Source organism: Ranitomeya imitator, chromosome 1, assembly GCF_032444005.1.
Source record: "Ranitomeya imitator isolate aRanImi1 chromosome 1, aRanImi1.pri, whole genome shotgun sequence".
Classification (NCBI taxonomy): Eukaryota; Metazoa; Chordata; class Amphibia; order Anura; family Dendrobatidae; genus Ranitomeya; species Ranitomeya imitator.
In genome coordinates, this window is record NC_091282.1 from 482,369,410 (window position 1) to 482,387,291 (window position 17,882).

At 39.3% G+C, this 17,882-nt stretch overlaps 1 protein-coding gene across 1 annotated transcript; it reads right to left on the reverse strand.

The window, feature by feature from the left end:
• Positions 1–8,518: 8,518 nt before the first annotated feature.
• DMRTA1 (DMRT like family A1) lies at positions 8,519–16,150 on the reverse strand. Its single transcript, XM_069745499.1, has 2 exons — positions 15,546–16,150; positions 8,519–9,524 (listed from the first exon to the last, which is right to left on the reverse strand). The coding sequence occupies exons 1-2, from the start codon at positions 16,081–16,083 to the stop codon at positions 8,701–8,703; spliced, it is 1,362 nt and encodes a 453-aa protein (XP_069601600.1). The 5' UTR covers positions 16,084–16,150; the 3' UTR covers positions 8,519–8,700.
• Positions 16,151–17,882: the final 1,732 nt, after the last annotated feature.

A 17,882-nucleotide genomic window follows, 5' to 3' on the forward strand; every position in this document is an offset into this window, starting at 1 on the left:
GCATCCTTTTGGAAAAGGACTGCTCCAGCACCAACGGATGAGGCATCCACCTCCAAGATAAATGGCTTATCAACATCGGGGCAATGTAGGATGGGAGCGCTAGCGAAGTGTGACTTGATCGAGAGAAAGGCTTTGGAGACCTCCTCTGACCACAACTTGGGATTTGCTCCCTTCTTGGTGAGGGCAACCAAGGGAGCTACCAAAGTTGAGAAGTGTGGAATGAACTGGCGATAGTAATTAATGAACCCCATAAAGCGCTGCACCGCTTTAAGAGAATGGGGTTCCTGCCAGTCCATTACAGCCTGTAGCTTGGCAGGATCCATAGTCAAACCCTGAGCAGAGATGATATAACCAAGGAAAGGCAAGGACTCCTGCTCAAACACACACTTCTCCAACTTGGCGTAGAGGGAGTTTGCCCGTAAGAGGTCGAAGACTTTGCGAACATCTCTCCTATGGGAGTCAATATCTGGAGAGAAGATGAGAATATCATCCAGATAGACTACGACCGAGGTGGTGAGCATATCCGGGAAGATGTCGTTCACAAAGTCTTGGAAAACAGCTGGGGCATTACAGAGCCCGAAGGGCATCACCAGATATTCATAGTGCCCATCCCTGGTGTTAAAAGCCGTCTTCCATTCATCCCCCTCACGGATGCGAATCAGGTTGTAAGCACCCCGCAGATCTAACTTTGTAAATACCCTCGCTCCCCGTAGCCTATCAAACAGCTCAGATATCAGGGGTAGTGGGTACTTGTTCTTAACGGTGATGGCGTTAAGACCCCTGTAGTCTATGCATGGACGTAAGTCTCCAGTCTTCTTCTGTACGAAGAAGAACCCTGCCCCTGACGGTGACACTGACTTCCTAATGAATCCTCTTGCCAGATTCTCCTGGATGTACTGGGACATTGCCTCCGTCTCCGGGAGAGATAACGGATAGACTCGACCCCGGGGAGGCTCAGCACCAGGCAAGAGGTCAATAGGACAGTCATAGGGGCGGTGAGGCGGAAGGGCCTCCGCAGCTCTTTTGGAGAACACGTCTGCATAGGGCCAATAGTGCTTGGGGAGAGAGGAAAGATCTGCGGGTACCTGTGTAGTAGCAACCTGAACGCACTCCCTCAGACATCTACCCTCGCAAGATTTACTCCAACCCAAAATTCTGCCAGAGGACCACTCAATATGAGGAGAATGGTAGCGAAGCCATGCTATCCCCAACAGGACCTCATCAATTCCCTCAGGAATGACTAATAGGGAGATTATCTCCTGATGTGATGGAGACACAGATAGCGTGAAAGGAATGGTTTGGTGGGTAATCTGTGAAGGTAGTGTTGACCCATTTACCACTCGAACGGTTACCGGCTTGGCGAGCATCACCAAGGGTATTGCGTGACGCTGGGCAAAAGCGGAAGACATAAAGTTACCCTCTGCCCCAGAATCCACGCATAGCTCGACCATAAGAGTGGATGGGCCTATGGTAATTGTCCCCTTGAAGGACAACTTTGAGGCAAACGTCCCCGTGTCTAGTGTACCTCCTCAAACTGCCACTAGACGCTGACGTTTCCCCGACCGCTGAGGAGCCTTGGAGGCAAGGTGTCCTGACTGCTGGCAAACATGACGGACCTTATGTGCACGGGCAAACTGAGACTTGGATCCCGCTCGTGTCACCTCTAAGGCTTCATGTGACTCGGATGCCTGGACTGGAGATTCCAAAGGTTTGGCGAAGGTGGGAGCCAGCCGAAACCTCTGCCTACACTGGGCTCGCTCCAACCTCCGCTCGTTAAAACGGAGGTCAATACGAGTAGATACAGCTATGAGCTCCTCCAGTGTGGCGGGAATCTCCCTAGTGGCCAAAGCGTCCTTCACATGGTCAGCCAGCCCCCTCCAAAATACGGGAATGAGGGTTTTATCTGGCCATTCCAACTCAGACGCTAATGTCCGGAAGTACTGTTGAGCATTCCGATACCGCAAGTATCGGGTATCGGCCGATACTTGCGGTATCGGAATTCCGATACCGAGATCCGATACTTTTGTGGTATCGGGTATCGGTATCGGATACATAGAGATGTGTAAAATAAAGAATTAAAATAAAAAATATTGATATATTTACCTCTCCGGCGGCCCCTGGACTCAGCGCGGGTAACCGGCAGGCTTCGTTGTTCAAAATCAGCGCTTTTAGGACCTGAGAATCACGTCCCGGCTTCTGATTGGTCGCGGGCCGCCCATGTGACCGCCACGCGACCAATCACAAGCCGCGACGTCACCGCAAGCTATTAACGCGCTCATTTTTGAAAAATGAGCGCGTTAATGACTTTCAAAGACGTAGCGGCTTGTGATTGGTCGCGGCCACGCGACCAATCACAAGCCGCGACGTCACCGCAAGCTATTAACGCGCTCATTTTTAAAAATGAGCGCGTTAATGGCTTTCAAAGACGTAGCGGCTTGTGATTGGTTACGTGGCCGCGACCAATCACAAGGCGCGACGTCACCGCAAGCTATTAACGCGCTCATTTTTAAAAATGAGCGCGTTAATGGCTTTCAAAGACGTAGCGGCTTGTGATTGGTCGCGTGGCCGCAACCAATCACAAGCCGCGACGTCACCGCAAGCTATTAACACGCTCATTTTTAAAAATGAGCGCGTTAATGACTTTCAAAGACGTAGCAGCTTGTGATTGGTCGTGGCCACGCGACCAATCACAAGCCGCTACGTCTTTGAAAGTCATTAACGCGCTCATTTTTAAAAATGAGCGCGTTAATAGCTTGCGGTGACGTCGCGGCTTGTGATTGGTCGCGTGGCGGTCACATGGGCGGCCCGCGACCAATCAGAAGCCGGGATGTGATTCTCAGGTCCTAAAAGCGCTGATTTTGAACAAAGAAGCCTGCCTGTTACTCGCGCTGAGTTCAGGGGCCGCCGGAGAGGTAAATATATCAATATTTTTTATTTTAATTCTTTATTTTACACATCCCTATGGATCCCAGGGCCTGAAGGAGAGTTTCCTCTCCTTCAGACCCTGGGAACCATGAGAATACCTTCCGATACTTGATGTCCCATTGACTTGTATTGGTATCGGATATCGGTATCGGCGATATCCGATATTTTTCGGGTATCGGCCGATACTATCCGATACCGATACTTTCAAGTATCGGACGGTATCGCTCAACACTATCCGAAAGTGAACAGCAAAATGGCTGACCATGGTTGAACCCTGAGTCAAAGCCAGCAGTTGGAGCGCTGTATCATGGGTGACTTGAGGTCCTAAAAAGACCTGTTTCAGAGTGTCCAGAAACCTAGGAACACTCCGCACCACATGATCGTTGCGCTCCCACAGCGGCGTAGCCCACTCCAACGCTCTGTCCGACAGGAGAGAGATTATGAATCCCACCTTTGCCCGCTCAGTAGGGAAACGTGCAGCCAGAAGCTCGAGGTGTATACCACATTGGCTCACGAAACCCCTACAGGACTTACTGTCCCCAGAGTATCTCTCAGGCAAAGGAAGGTGAGATAGGGTCAGAACAGAGGTGGCAGTGGGTAAAGCTGCTGCAGCCACGCTAGCAGCCTGAACAGCTATTGTGGTAACATCCACCGCCGAGGTTGCACGCTCAAGAGACGCCAACCGGCCCTCCAGCAGCTGGATGTACCCCTGCAATCGCTGTTCATCCGCCATTACTTAGCCAGATCCTGGCGCTAGTATACTGTTAGGGTTGGCGGAACGCACCAAATATATAATTTATTAAATGGAATTGGTGCGTTCGCAACCCGGGATCCACCGTGCAGGAAAGCACCTGCTGCTAAATAATGGCGGCTCTATATGGCGGTATATACCAACTCTGTTAGCTTCACAGAGTAACCGCGAGAGGAAAGCTCTGTGCCCTGTTAGACTTTCACTGAGGCACAGGCCAACCAACCAGATGTGAGCAGTGAGTGGTCATGCATGCATACAAAACTCCTCGCCGGAGATGCCAGCATTCTAGGGGCTTATTTCAGCCGGGTCCCTGAACACACTTAAACACAATCTCCTCGCCGGAGGTGCCAGCATTCTAGGGGCTTATTTCAGCCGGGTCCCTGAACACATTCAAACACATGACCACATTGGCGCAAAGCATATAGCATAAGATGATACTAGCGCATGGCCGTGCGGTCATGCGCAGTTTATATAGTTGCAGCACAGGAAGCTGCTACTGAAGTTTTTGCCCTTTCAGGACCTTCCAGAAGGACCAATGGAAAGTGCTGCAGTACCTGAGCATATTTTGCCCTTTCAGGACCTTCCAGAAGGACCAATGGAATGTACTGCAGCACCTGAGCATGTGACCGAACATGTGGCCCTCGACCTCCAATGGGAGACCCTGCCCTGGGCATGCTCAGTGTGAGTAAACAAGGACTTAGTCCCAGAGAGGCTCGCTCGCCGCAGATCAGTGCAGGGTACCATAGGAAAGCCAGAAAAGGCAGTAGTGACCCTATGCACCGAATCAGCCCCAGCGAGACGCTGGGAGCGACGTCTCCGCTGAGCAGAGCCCACTGCGGCCGATACCGAATGGGAGACCGCAGCAGACACGGATCGAGATTCCCCCTGTGCAGCAGAGGAAACTCGACTCCTAACACTTCATTGACATGCCTGGTCAATTGGAAGGCCTCATCTGCCACAAGTACATATGGGACTGTTTCAGCATTGGAGCCTGGGAGTTGTCATGGTGGTGGGAGGTCCAACAGGTTTTTACGTAGCCGCTGACCCATAATGGATGCATTGAAGACTCTAGAGTCTCCAGTTCACCCATATGCCCCAATATCTACAATTATTAACCTATAGTTACTGTCAACTACAGCTAACCGAACTACAGAGAAAAACGGTTTAAAATTATAGAATTTGGTGTCCGAGTTCAGCGACTTATGCACCCTGATATGTTTCCCATCCAGTGCTCCAATACAGTATGGAAATTGACAACAGTCAGAAAATCCACAGGCTATTTTCAGCCAATTCTCCATTTTGGGCTCCGGCATCACAAGTTCATGCAGTTTGTCCCATATTTGAACACATGTATTACGCACAATGCCTGAAATAGTGGACTGCCCAAGAGAAGAGAAATTAAAATGTAGTCCCGCATAAGATAATCCAGTTGACAGGAATCTGAAAGCAAAATAAAAATTTAACAACTAGCTATGTTACAATGCTTTAAAAAAAAACCCTAGTAAACCAAAGTAATATGAGGATCAAAAAAGGCAGGAGAGCAGTGTACCTTCCTAAATTTACAATGGATACTAACATTTACCATTTAATACATATTTGTATATGATTTATGAAAAATGTATTTATATAATTTAAAAAAGATGCTACGAAAATCAAAATAGTACAAAAAATATCATCAACATACAGTATGTGAGGATGGTGAATACATACCGTAAGGTAAGGAGAAGACGCTCTTCTGCGGATATGCATTTCCGCATCCTGGTATCCAGATATGTAATTCCTTCACGTACTGTCTCCAACAAGATATCAAATGTGGGTATTGTCATGCAACAATACTGGAAGAATTTGTCTGGATGTGTCCACAGAGAAGAATAAAGCCAGTGAAAATGCCCTCTAAGGAGGTGTTGCGGCAAAAGTGGATGCACCCACATTCTTCTTCTCCTTCGCGGATCAACTATCACGGGGTATGGCTGGCCAAAGCGGCGTGACAAGACCCAATTAAATAATGCCCGCTGAGTTGGTGTGAATTGCAGGAGGTCACACATGTTGCCCAAGTACCACCAAACCACCTACACAAGCACAGCAACAAAATGGCCATATGGGAGGGTTCCACCTGTTGGAGAGGCCTTAAATAGGGTTATTCTGATGATTTAAATTATTTTCAGGCCTCAAAACCGTTAAGTGTCCATTTTGTAAGGTTGCGTGAAAAAAATCTCAATACGGATGCCATACGGATTACATACCGAGGTTAACATGCGTAAAATACGCAGACACACCCTGCCTATGGATGACATATGGATCATTGTTTTGGGATAATTTCTGCATATTACGCCTGTAAAATACGGACCGTATTTCCCTACTCTGAGTGTGACGCTGGCCTTATAGTGAGGTAAGGACTGTGTATCATATTTGCCATCTGTTTGCTATTGAGCAGGTTTAGCTTCTGAGCCTGCTCCATGCACCCACACGATCTACGCTGATCAAATTGTTTATTGTGCATATGACAATGGACACAGGGGCTGAATCAGGTTATATATGCTTCATAAACTACTGAACACTTGGAACTTAGTAATTAATATGCCACTTGGTAATCTAGTACTAAATATTGTATGTGTTATTGATATTATAAAGTCAACTATGTAAGAATCTGTGTAATATCTACCGTAATTAAAAGTAAAAGTAAAACTTCCATTAATCTGAATAGAGTTTGAAGAGCTGGTCAAGGACTATAGGGAGAGACATGACTAGTTTGGTGCCTTCCCCGGTACCACTTTAGTTGATTGACAGGTCTCTCCCTGTGTACACACATGGTAGAAACCTGAAAATCAGCTAGAGCAATGCAGGGAAAAGCTGTCTGGGTACAGCGCCGGACTGGTCATAACTATAAATGACCATGGCCATGTTGGGGCATTTCAGCAAAAAACACACCTGACTACAATCATACAGTAGCCACTCTTTAATTCATGCTACTCACAGTTTGAGCTGCATAAATCAAGTGAGAGATTCCCTTAAATTTAAAAACAAAAACAAAACTGTACTTGAGGAACTTGTATTTTGTTTCTTTCCTTATTACATTTGCTGTGCATTATATCTCTCAATCACATTCCAAAATGCTTATTGCTGCATTTATAGAGCTCAAATTAAAATGGTTTGTATTGCTATTGCTTCTCTTAAAAATATAGCATGAACAAGAGGTGCAAATGAGTCCCATATTGTTATCCTAGCCATGACAATGTGATGAGTGATAAAGATGGAGGACAGAAATTTGATTAGATTAGAATGCTGACACATTCTGAGACTTTGAAGCTGGGCTTCACCACACACGCACGCGCGCGCGCGCGCGCATACACACACACACACACACACACGACCTGAGAGTACCTAACAAATCTATTAGACTGACCCCTTTAATGTCTCTGATTAACATTAGAAGATTAATGGCTCTGAGATCCCGTTCACCATCACCATGTGTCACAGTAGTATGCTACTAAATTTTATTTTCTCCAAATAGATAATGGTAGAGAAGTCATCTGCATGCAGGGAATTTGGGATTTCATGTGGGGTCAGTGCTAGGCTTTGATCACATGAAGATTTGAGGCAATGTTTTATATGGAAACGTTCTCTCCATATATAACATATGTATACATACAGGTCCTTCTCAAAAAATTTGCATATAGTGTTAAATTTCATTATTTACCATAATGTAATGATTGCAATTAAACTTTCATATATTATAGATTCATTATCCACCAACTGAAATTTGTCAGGTCTTTTATTGTACAGCTCTGGATGTTTCCACACCAGACTCAGTCCACTGCTTCCTCAGGTTCCCCAAGGTCTGGAATCGGTCCTTCTCCACAATCTTCCTCAGGGTCCGGTCTCCTCTTCTCGTTGTACAGCGTTTTCTGCCACATTGTTTCCTTCCAACAGACTTACCATTGAGGTGCCTTGATACAGCACTCTGGGAACAGCCTATTTGTTGAGAAATTTCTTTCTGGGTCTTACCCTCTTGCTTGAGGGTGTCAATGATGGCCTTCTTGACATCTGTCAGGTCGCTAGTCTTACCCATGATGGGGGTTTTGAGTAATGAACCAGGCAGGGAGTTTATAAAAGGTATCTTTTGCATGTGTTTACAGTTAATTAGTTGATTCAGAAGATTAGGGTAATAGGTCGTTTAGAGAACCTTTTCTTGATATGCTAATTTATTGAGACAGGTTTTTTGGGTTATCAGGAGTTGTATGCCAAAATCATCAGTATTAAAACAATAAAAGACCTGACAAATTTCAGTTGGTGGATAATGAATCTATAATATATGAAAGTTTAATTGTAATCATTACATTATGGTTAATAATGAAATTTAACACTATATGCTAATTTTTTGAGAAGGACCTGTAGTGCACTATTTACTCAATGTTCTTTTGTCCCTCGGTCGGCCTGTAAATATTGTTCTACCACTTCTATGTGGCATGGAGTAGTACAGAATATTACACCACTTTATACAAACATGTATGGTAAAAATGACTTAGCAGTACACTATGTACAGTTTGCCTCAACATCTTTAGGCCACTTTTACCTAGACCTATAAAACAAAGCAATAAGACTGTTTTTCCAAGACTCCACCTAATAACCTTGTAGTAGATTGTAAACTAGCAATAGCTTGCCCTGCTATTCAGAGGTTTGACTGCCCATTGCTTATACAGGTACAACATTTTGTGTTTCAATTTTAATTGGATTATACTGCCTACAAAAAAGCAGTAAAATGTAAAGCCTGAAAGGTTAGGTATCTTTATATTAGTTTATTATGCTATGATATTAAATTGATTAAAATAAACCAAACAAATGTATTATCAATAGCTGTTTATTACAATAATTCACCATTAACATAGTGTTAATATTAGAAAATATTCAATTCTTCTACAAAAAAAAATTAAAGTGTATAAAAGTAATATTAATGCACATATAATCTACAAAATGTTCCTTTTTAAACTAAAAATAAGGTACGGATGTGCATTTTTTTGCTGGTACTAGTGATTGTCTTGATTTATTCTGGGGTAAAGTCCATTAACGTTCATAGTGTCCTTACGCTGCCAGTAAGAAGCATCTCTTAAAATTCCAGGAAAAGCATAATCCATCCCAGGATGAAAAGGAAGAGATGGAACAAATCCCGATGTAAAGTAAGGGGAAATAAATCCAGGAAGCCCTCTGCTAGATGTGGAATAAGCAAAGCGTAATGGACTCAGCCCAAGTCTTGGATGAAGCATGCTTGTTGTATCGGCACCAACCGATGATGGACTTGTACGAAGAGGAGAAAAGGCAGAATTATTACCTAAACCACCAAAGCCTAATCCAGTAAACTTGAATGCTGAATCTCTTGACAACTTACTGAGGTCTGATCCAGATGGACCATCAATGTCTTTGGTATCATGTTTGTGTTCTTTTCCATTTAAAACCAGCTCTATAGCTTGGACAACATCTCCTTTGCAGTAGTGCAAGATGCTTTCTAAAGTGGTTGGTTGATGGTTGGGAAAAACTTTACTAAGAATATCTAATGGATTTCTTGGTTTTGTGGACACAATAGGAACTTTAACTTTTGGCCACTCACTTTCATTTCCTGATTCCAGATCAGAAGATGACAAAGATGTTGGACTGTCAGCACCTTCAGATCTTCCTTCAGACCCAGGAGATTGAAGAGAATCTTCTTTGCTTGCTGTTGTTAAACTAGAGGACTTTAGTACGCGATCTGCACTGACCTGCTCATTTGGAGATGTTTGAGGAACGGTGACAATGCTGTTGGAACTTGACAATCTCTCAGAAAATGTATCATATTTTCCTTTTGATTCATCTGAACCTATAGGAAAGAAAAATACAAAAACAATGCGTAATTTAGCTAACTTAGCTTAAAACTCATTGTATATTGTTATTGAATTATGGATTTAATGATATAAGGGTATGCTCAAGTTTAACAGCACTCGTGTGCAGAAGCAGGATTTCTTAACAAAGAAGAAATAAATATTGTCAAGTCATGTGCAATATGAGTGTATGGAATACTATGTGACATGAAGTCCAGTCTTCCCTCTGGGAGTTTGAGATTTTTGTCTTTTGTAATAATCTAATAATTTTGTGAAAGTGCATTTAACAATGTAGTTCTCTATATTATTTGGATTTTGTGAAAGGGGGGATTTTTAAGAAATTATGATCTGTAGCAGTCTAATTTTTGGCAATGAACATTTTTGAACAGCAGATAGAAGAACCTACAGTACATTAAATTTATTTTGCCTATCCTGAATTATGTATTCTGCTCATTTCACTCTGTTTGCCAATTTCATTCAGTGCATACACTTTACATTCCCATAGATTTCTCTGAGCCAGACACTTGCCTAAAAAGTTCTTCTGGTAGCCATTTGGCTATCCAAAATACTCTTTTTTGTGTGCTGAAATCTCAATTTTCTTCACTACAGCCTAATGCTAAATATATATGTTGCACATTATTCAACTGCTATAGTAGGTGCTAATGGTAAGTGTATCCAAATGTATAGCTGTCTAACAATGTTTCATATGGTTCCAGTATATATTTTTATCCCTAGGATATACAGCAATCAGAAATGACAAATACAATGCAATTAGAGCCTATCTCTTATTATCCACCTCTCGTATTCCATTTAATTCATTTTTTCTAAAAGCAAAGTAGCTAAAGATATCAGTTTTAATAAAATATGGAATTGTGTAGTGAAAAACACTTCATGTGTTAAAGAATACTAAAAATTACGATTCAACTCAAAGTAAATATTTGTATTTTCAGGAATCAATAAACTAAATATTTGTAAAAAATATATAGATCGTATGAGTGCTATCGTTTTCATAATTGCGTACGGATCCATATTTTTAGTAGAAATAGGGAAATATTTAATATTCTCTACTTAAATTCTGCTAAAAAAAGTGGCAAGAATACATTTCTATCAGCTTTTTTTGGAATAGATGTCTGAGCTAATATATGCAAATGAGATGAGAATACTAATTCTTTAAATGCAGCTCTGGCTGGCTCTTTTAATTAAAAAAAGCAAAAATATGCATATTTGCAGAGCGTGGTAACACATTGATATTTTTTTATTTTTCGGCAAATTATGGTTACAGTGAAAGCACAAGTTTTTATACATGTGGACAGACATGGCCACACAAAGAGTAAATAATCTCTGCCATAATTACATATTTGCTCAATTCATTTGCTATTAAGATGAACATCTTTTTCAATCCCAGCAAGAACTTGAAAAATTCACATGAATAGCAAGATATATAGACTTGAGATTAAATTCTAGAAAATTTTGCTTAGTGCCAAAAGCTATTTAGATGTATATTTGAGGAGCTCAAGGATTTTCTAATTTTATGCCTTAATTTATTGAAGCATCATATTTTTATATTCATTATCAAAAGTTAAGACAAATAAAAGCCTGAGTATTTCATTGGTTGCTGCACATTATTTCAATAGTTCATATGGACTTATTTTGCCAGTAAAAAAAAAAATATTCCAATGAAAATAAAACTAATTGTAAAAAAAATAAGAATGTCGGTATATAAATTATTAATGTCTCCTGTGTATGTATTACATAAAAAGTATAACTGTTAATAAAAACTGAAGAAAGCTGCATATTTGGTTGTATAGAGTTATACTGTATTCTAAAAATCAAAATGAAATTAGATTTAATCTTATTCTCATTCATACTTGTATCATCACAGAGTTTATTTGAATAGACTTAATATTTATTTGCTGTTTTCTTTCTAAACCAGTTCATTTATAGCCAGATTTCACTAAAAACTTTTCACTGCAAAAAGGTGACAATTTCCATTTGGACAGTAATGCATAAGCTTGAATTCTGAAGATTTCTTATTTTTTAAATTATTATTATTATTACATTTTGTAAAAAAAAAAAGGAAAGCTAGAAACATTGGATTGATTATCAATTATTAAGCTATAAGACTCAAAGATCCCAATTCATCATTTGAGGATTTTTTTAAGTCCCTTTTCTTTTTTTGTTTTGTGTTATTCCTTGATGTTTTGTGCGGAAAATTCATCAAAATGCTGCATGCGGTATAGGAATTTTGCGCAAAAGTAAAAAATGGTCTTTTTTTAATCTATCATTAACCTTTTTTTATTCATAAAAAGTCACAAAAATTACACCTAAAATTCTAGTATACGTTTCCAACAAATTTTGTGACTTTTTAAAAAAGTCGCAATTGGTTAAGCAAAAACATCTAGAAATCCGTAAAGCCACAGTGGTGAATTAAAAAAAATAAATAAAGCAAGCAAGCACATATAAAACAGACCTCAAATAAGGTGTAAATGAACCAATGTATTTGGCGCAAATAAAGAAGAAGGCTCAAAACACTAAAAAACAGTCTCAAATACAATAGTGAATCGGGGTAAGAAATGCAGTATTGTTGAGCACCCATAAATGTCACTAAAAGCTCATCTGTTAATGGTGCGAAAATATATTTTCTTACATGTTGTATGCATAAACAGAAAAGTAAAAAGAAAACCCTAAACATGCATACAAAACATGTGACTAATTAGTAGAACTAATTGAATTGCTGTCACATATCCATAAAAATAAACAGACAGATTTCAAAAGATGGGAACTATCAATTGAAAACTACAAAATAAAAATTATACATAAAAAATACTTTTTTTTGCTATAAATTCTAAACTTGAATTTATGGTGTACTATTTCTCTAAATATATATATATATATATATATATATATAGATAGATAGATAGATAGATAGATAGAGATATATGGATGGATAGATAGATAGATAGATAGATAGATAGATAGATAGATAGATAGATAGATAGATAGATAATAGATAGATAGAGATATATGGATGGATAGATAGATAGATAGATAGATAGATAGATAGATAGATAGATAGATAGATAGATAGATAGATAGAAGATAGATAGATAGAAGATAGATAGATAGATAGATAGATAGATAGATAGAGATATATGGATGGATAGATAGATAGATAGATAGATAGATAGATAGATAGATAGATAGATAGATAGATAGAGATATATGGATAGATAGATAGATAGATAGATAGATAGATAGATAGATAGATAGATAGAGATATATGGATGGATAGATAGATAGATAGATAGATAGATAGATAGATAGATAGATAGATAGATATGGATGGATAGATAGATAGATAGATAGATAATAGATAGATAGATATATGGATAGATAGATAGATATGGATGATAGATAGGTAGATAGATATGAGATAGATAGATAGATAGATAGATAGATAGATAGATAGATAGATATGGATGGATAGATAGATAGATAGATAGATAGATAATAGATAGATAGATATATGGATAGATAGATAGATATGGATGATAGATAGGTAGATAGATATGAGATAGATAGATAGATAGATAGATAGATAGATAGATAGATGATAGATAGATAGATAGATAGATAGATAGATAGATAGATAGATATATGGATAGATAGATAGATATGGATGATAGATAGGTAGATAGATAGATAGAAAGATAGATAGATATGTGTGTGTGCCATACATATACAACATTCTGATTTGCAAACTTCATAGCTCTCTTTGCTATATATGTTTTGCGGTTTTGCTACTGGAAATCATGTTCTCTGTTTTAGAAATATTGCGGCTGTTAGCAAGCATTTTACAAGCAAGCATTTTAGATAGCAAATGTGAAAATTTGTGATTTTATTACTACTATTTTTGTGCCTAAACTCAACTGATATATGAGCACAAATCTATACAAACTCATGCACACACATGTAACATAACAGAACACGACAGCACCTGTAGCCGTAGCCACGTAGCTCTGGTGTCAGGGATCGCATTGCGTCAGAACACGTTACACACTCAACCATATCTGATCCTAAGCTCAGTTACATTCTATTTGGGCTTTTCACAGAAAATCCTCTAAGACTTCTCTAATTTGATTAAAACAGGTAAATGTATATTTATGTTCATAGACAAACAAAATTAATGCAATAGATTAATATTTTATGAAAATAAGATAGCTAGACAATAAATTGGTAGAGTTATAGAAAGATAAACAGATAATTGATAGACCGATCAATAGCTAAACAGATAAGGAGATAGATAATAAATAGATCAATAAATATATACAGACAGCTAAATTGATATACATATATAAATCATTCACATGTAAAGATATATACTAGATGCACAAATTGATAGATAGATAGATAGATAGATAGATAGATGGATAAATAATAGATAGATTTGAGATAGATAGATAGATAGATAGATAGATAGATAGATAGATAGATAGATAGATAGATAGAAAAAATGAAAGCAGCACTCCACCAAGAATTTAGGAAAAAAACGATTCAACAGCCCATTAGGGCTCAGCAACCCCAACGACTTATTAAATCACAGTTTTTCCTAAATTCTTGATGGAGTGCTGCTTTCATTTTTTTAGCTATCTGGAGGTTTAGTAATTGCCTGAAAGATTTTGCACCCTTACTGACTTTATAATGCCTCTTAGTGATGCTTCTTGTTTTCGATAGATAGATAGATAGATAGATAGATAGATAGATATGAGATAGATAGATAGATAGATAGATAGATAGATAGATATGAGATAGATAGATAGATATGAGATAGATATATGGATAGATGGATAGATAGATAGATAATAGAGATAGATAGATATAAGATAGATAGATAGATGATAGATAGATAGATAGATAGATAGATAGATAGATAGATAGATAGATAGATATGAGATAGATATATGGATAGATGGATAGATATATGGATAGATGGATAGATAGATAGATAATAGAGATAGATAGATATAAGATAGATAGATAGATGATAGATAGATATGAGATAGATAGATAGATAGATAGATAGATAGATAGATAGATAGATAGATAGATGATAGATAGATAGATAGATAGATATGAGATAGCTAGATATATAATAGATAGATAGATAGATAGATAGATAGATAGATAGATAGATATGGGATAGATAGATAGATAGATAGATAGATAGATAGATATGAGATAGATAGATAGATAGATAGATATGAGATAGATAGATAGATAGATAGATAGATATTCACCTCCAAGGAGGAGGAAGAGAAACTGCCGATAATACTGGAGGAAGAGGAAAGTGCAGTGGCCGTAGCAGCGGAATATGGACTCCTATACCCCACCCTGGACATGTCCCTATCCCCCCACTAAAGAGCCTGATATGTCATGGACTCCTATACCCCACCCTGGAAACATCCCCTATCCTCTAAAAGGAATTTGATATTCCTTGGACCTCTATATCCCCCCCTCCCCCACCCCCGTATTTTTACCATATGCTTTGGCAATGCTAACATGTACTTAGTCCTGCCAATAAAGCTCATTTGAATTGAATTGAATTGAATTGATATGAGATAGATAGATAGATAGATATGAGATAGATAGATAGATAGATAGATAGATATGTGATTGATAGATAGATATATAGACAGACAGACAGATAGATAGATAGATAGATAGATAGATATGAGACAGATAGATGATAGATAGATAGATAGATAGACATGAGATAGATAAATAAATAGAATGTTATAGATATAGCTTTTTTACATGTAAGACATACACTGTATATTGTCTTGATTTAGTAAGCTAAAGCATATTACAGACACAGATAGTTGCACTAATTGGTATCAATATAACTAAAGTAAACGGGAGAAAATAATTCTTTATAACATAAAATACTTTTATATATTGTCACATTTACAAGTGCAGATAGATATATGATAAGTACTATTATTTTTGTCACTTCTACTCACCTTTAGTCTCTTGCTGGCTAAGGACTGGTAGTGTGTCTGTTTTATGTCTACTGGCCTCCCGCTCATCGTTCTTTGCTCCAGTATACATGAAATGTTGCACACCCCGAACTTCACATTCTTCCTGAGCTTGCTGTCTTCTGAGAGCAACTTGTGCAGCCATAACTCTTTGACGCTCTGCAATAAGGGTACATTTGGCACAGGCACAGTCCCTCCAGCGGCAAAACCGCTTGTGCCCTTTAAGAGCTGATACCACCCCATGGTTTCGGCATCTTGCACATTTGGGTGTTCGAGGATACAGAGAATTTCCACCTGTTCCTCTTTCCAAAGCCATCCTTGGCGCACAAGCGGCGGCTGCAGCTGCTGCTGCTGCTCTTAAGAGAAGAGTTGGAGGCCTTAAAAATGAAGCAGGCATGGGCACGGAGGGTGGCACTGCCATAGCTGATGCAGAGGAATGAGATGGAGAGGGCAGTGGGGCAAGCAAGCCAGGAGGGAGCAGCGGTCTAGGGGTAATATTTGAACGGGGGTTGCTACAGTCCATTGCTGATTGGCAAGTGGAGCAAAGTTTCAGCTCAGCCCTGGCTGCCTCCTGGTGATAGACTGAGTTCTTCAATGGGTCAAACACTGGTAAACAAATCTCTTTAGTGTGGATCCGTCCCACAGTCTCCTCCTTAGCAAGCCAGATGTTCTGTGTGATTTCAGGTTTGGCAGGAGGGTCAGGCAATAAGATGCTTTGAATAGAGGCGTAGCTAAAATTGTATGGGGATTTCACAGGCACTGACCATTCTTGGAGGAGTTGCACTATTAATAGCATGCAAATAGTGAGAAGAACTGACATATGCTTGAAAACTAGAGAACAAGGGTTTAGACATCGCCAGATGAGCGACTGCATGAAGAGCAAGCTATAAACTGCTGTAAATAAATCATTTCTATATAGCAAGTTTATAGAAGTTTTTACTAAGGACATGTCTGCACTTGAATCTTTTGAAGTATGACATTAAGAACTTACCAGTGAAAACAAAATGCACAATATAAATTGTACTTATATTAGATTATGTAAAATTAAATTTCTTTAAGAAGGAATTCAGTATTCTAGAAATATTCTTTAGCTATATATGTTTCCAATAACAATCTACTGTATTGTGTTTAGTATCAGAAGACCAAAAACACAAGGCTAAACAGATAGAAGTAATTAGCAAGTTTCTTAAAAATGTGATAAAACAATAGCAGATTTTACACTTGGAATCTATTTTGACCTGTCTTCCTGAATGTTTTTCTACCCTTACTACAAAAACCTTTTAGGATATAAGATTTCAAGCAGGAATGAGTACTTTATTGTGAAAGTCAAAATAAATTACAGGATAAATAAAATGCAGATTTTTCAAACAGTAATGCTTCAGAAGATGAAGATCGAGATGACCATTACTTACCTACTGGGAATATTGATTTTTAAAAAAAATTAAATTAATAGAGGAGTAACTTTTTCTTCTGGGCCTCAATGTAAAATTAAATGGGACCCTAACATACAATGTTCCACTCATAACACATTTGTACATCCCATGTACAGATCGACTGTGATACCTTCTTTGAATTGTTCATCTTCAGATTAGAGTTGAGCGACTTTTACTTTTTTCAGATCGACTTTGTCCCAATGCAAGTCAATGGGGAATCACAGTCGGCAGTGAGTGGAGGACAGGAAAACACCTACAATGCCCATTTTAATGCCAAAAACATCAATTCTTATTACTTAAACTTCTCAATCTTAATTTACTTTATAATAATAATTAGGCATTGAAAACAGGGGGTCATTTGGCTAAAGTTGTGGTGGGTAGGGCTGGCTCAAGATTTTCGTGGGCCCAGGAAACGCGGAATACGTCACGGCGGTGAAGCAGGGAGAGGTAAGTATTTCAACTTTGCAAGTGCTGTGCTCCAGAGCAAGCAGTGGGGGCCCACTCTTTGGCACTGGCACAGGGCCCCTCATAGTACGGTGGTGTGTTTGACGGCAGGTGGCGCCTTTCACTGGCAGAGACACTTTTGCATACTATGAGGGGCCCTGTGCCAGTGACGTTGCCGAGTATGCCCCCCCACCTGATGAAGGAACCTGTACTTTCATCTGCACCTTCCTCTTTGTCCCCGTGTAAGGTGGTATAGTATGCGGGAAGGGGAACCTGACTTTCAGCAGGGTCAGATTCTGGCTGTGTAGAGTGCAAGGGGAATGTAGTGGTCTGGGTCAATGTACCAGCAGACTCATCTAGCAGTGGCTGGGCAATGGGCAGGATGAGGAGGAAACACAGATATAGGCCCAAATATTAAAGTAGGCTAAATGCAGTTCAAAATTGG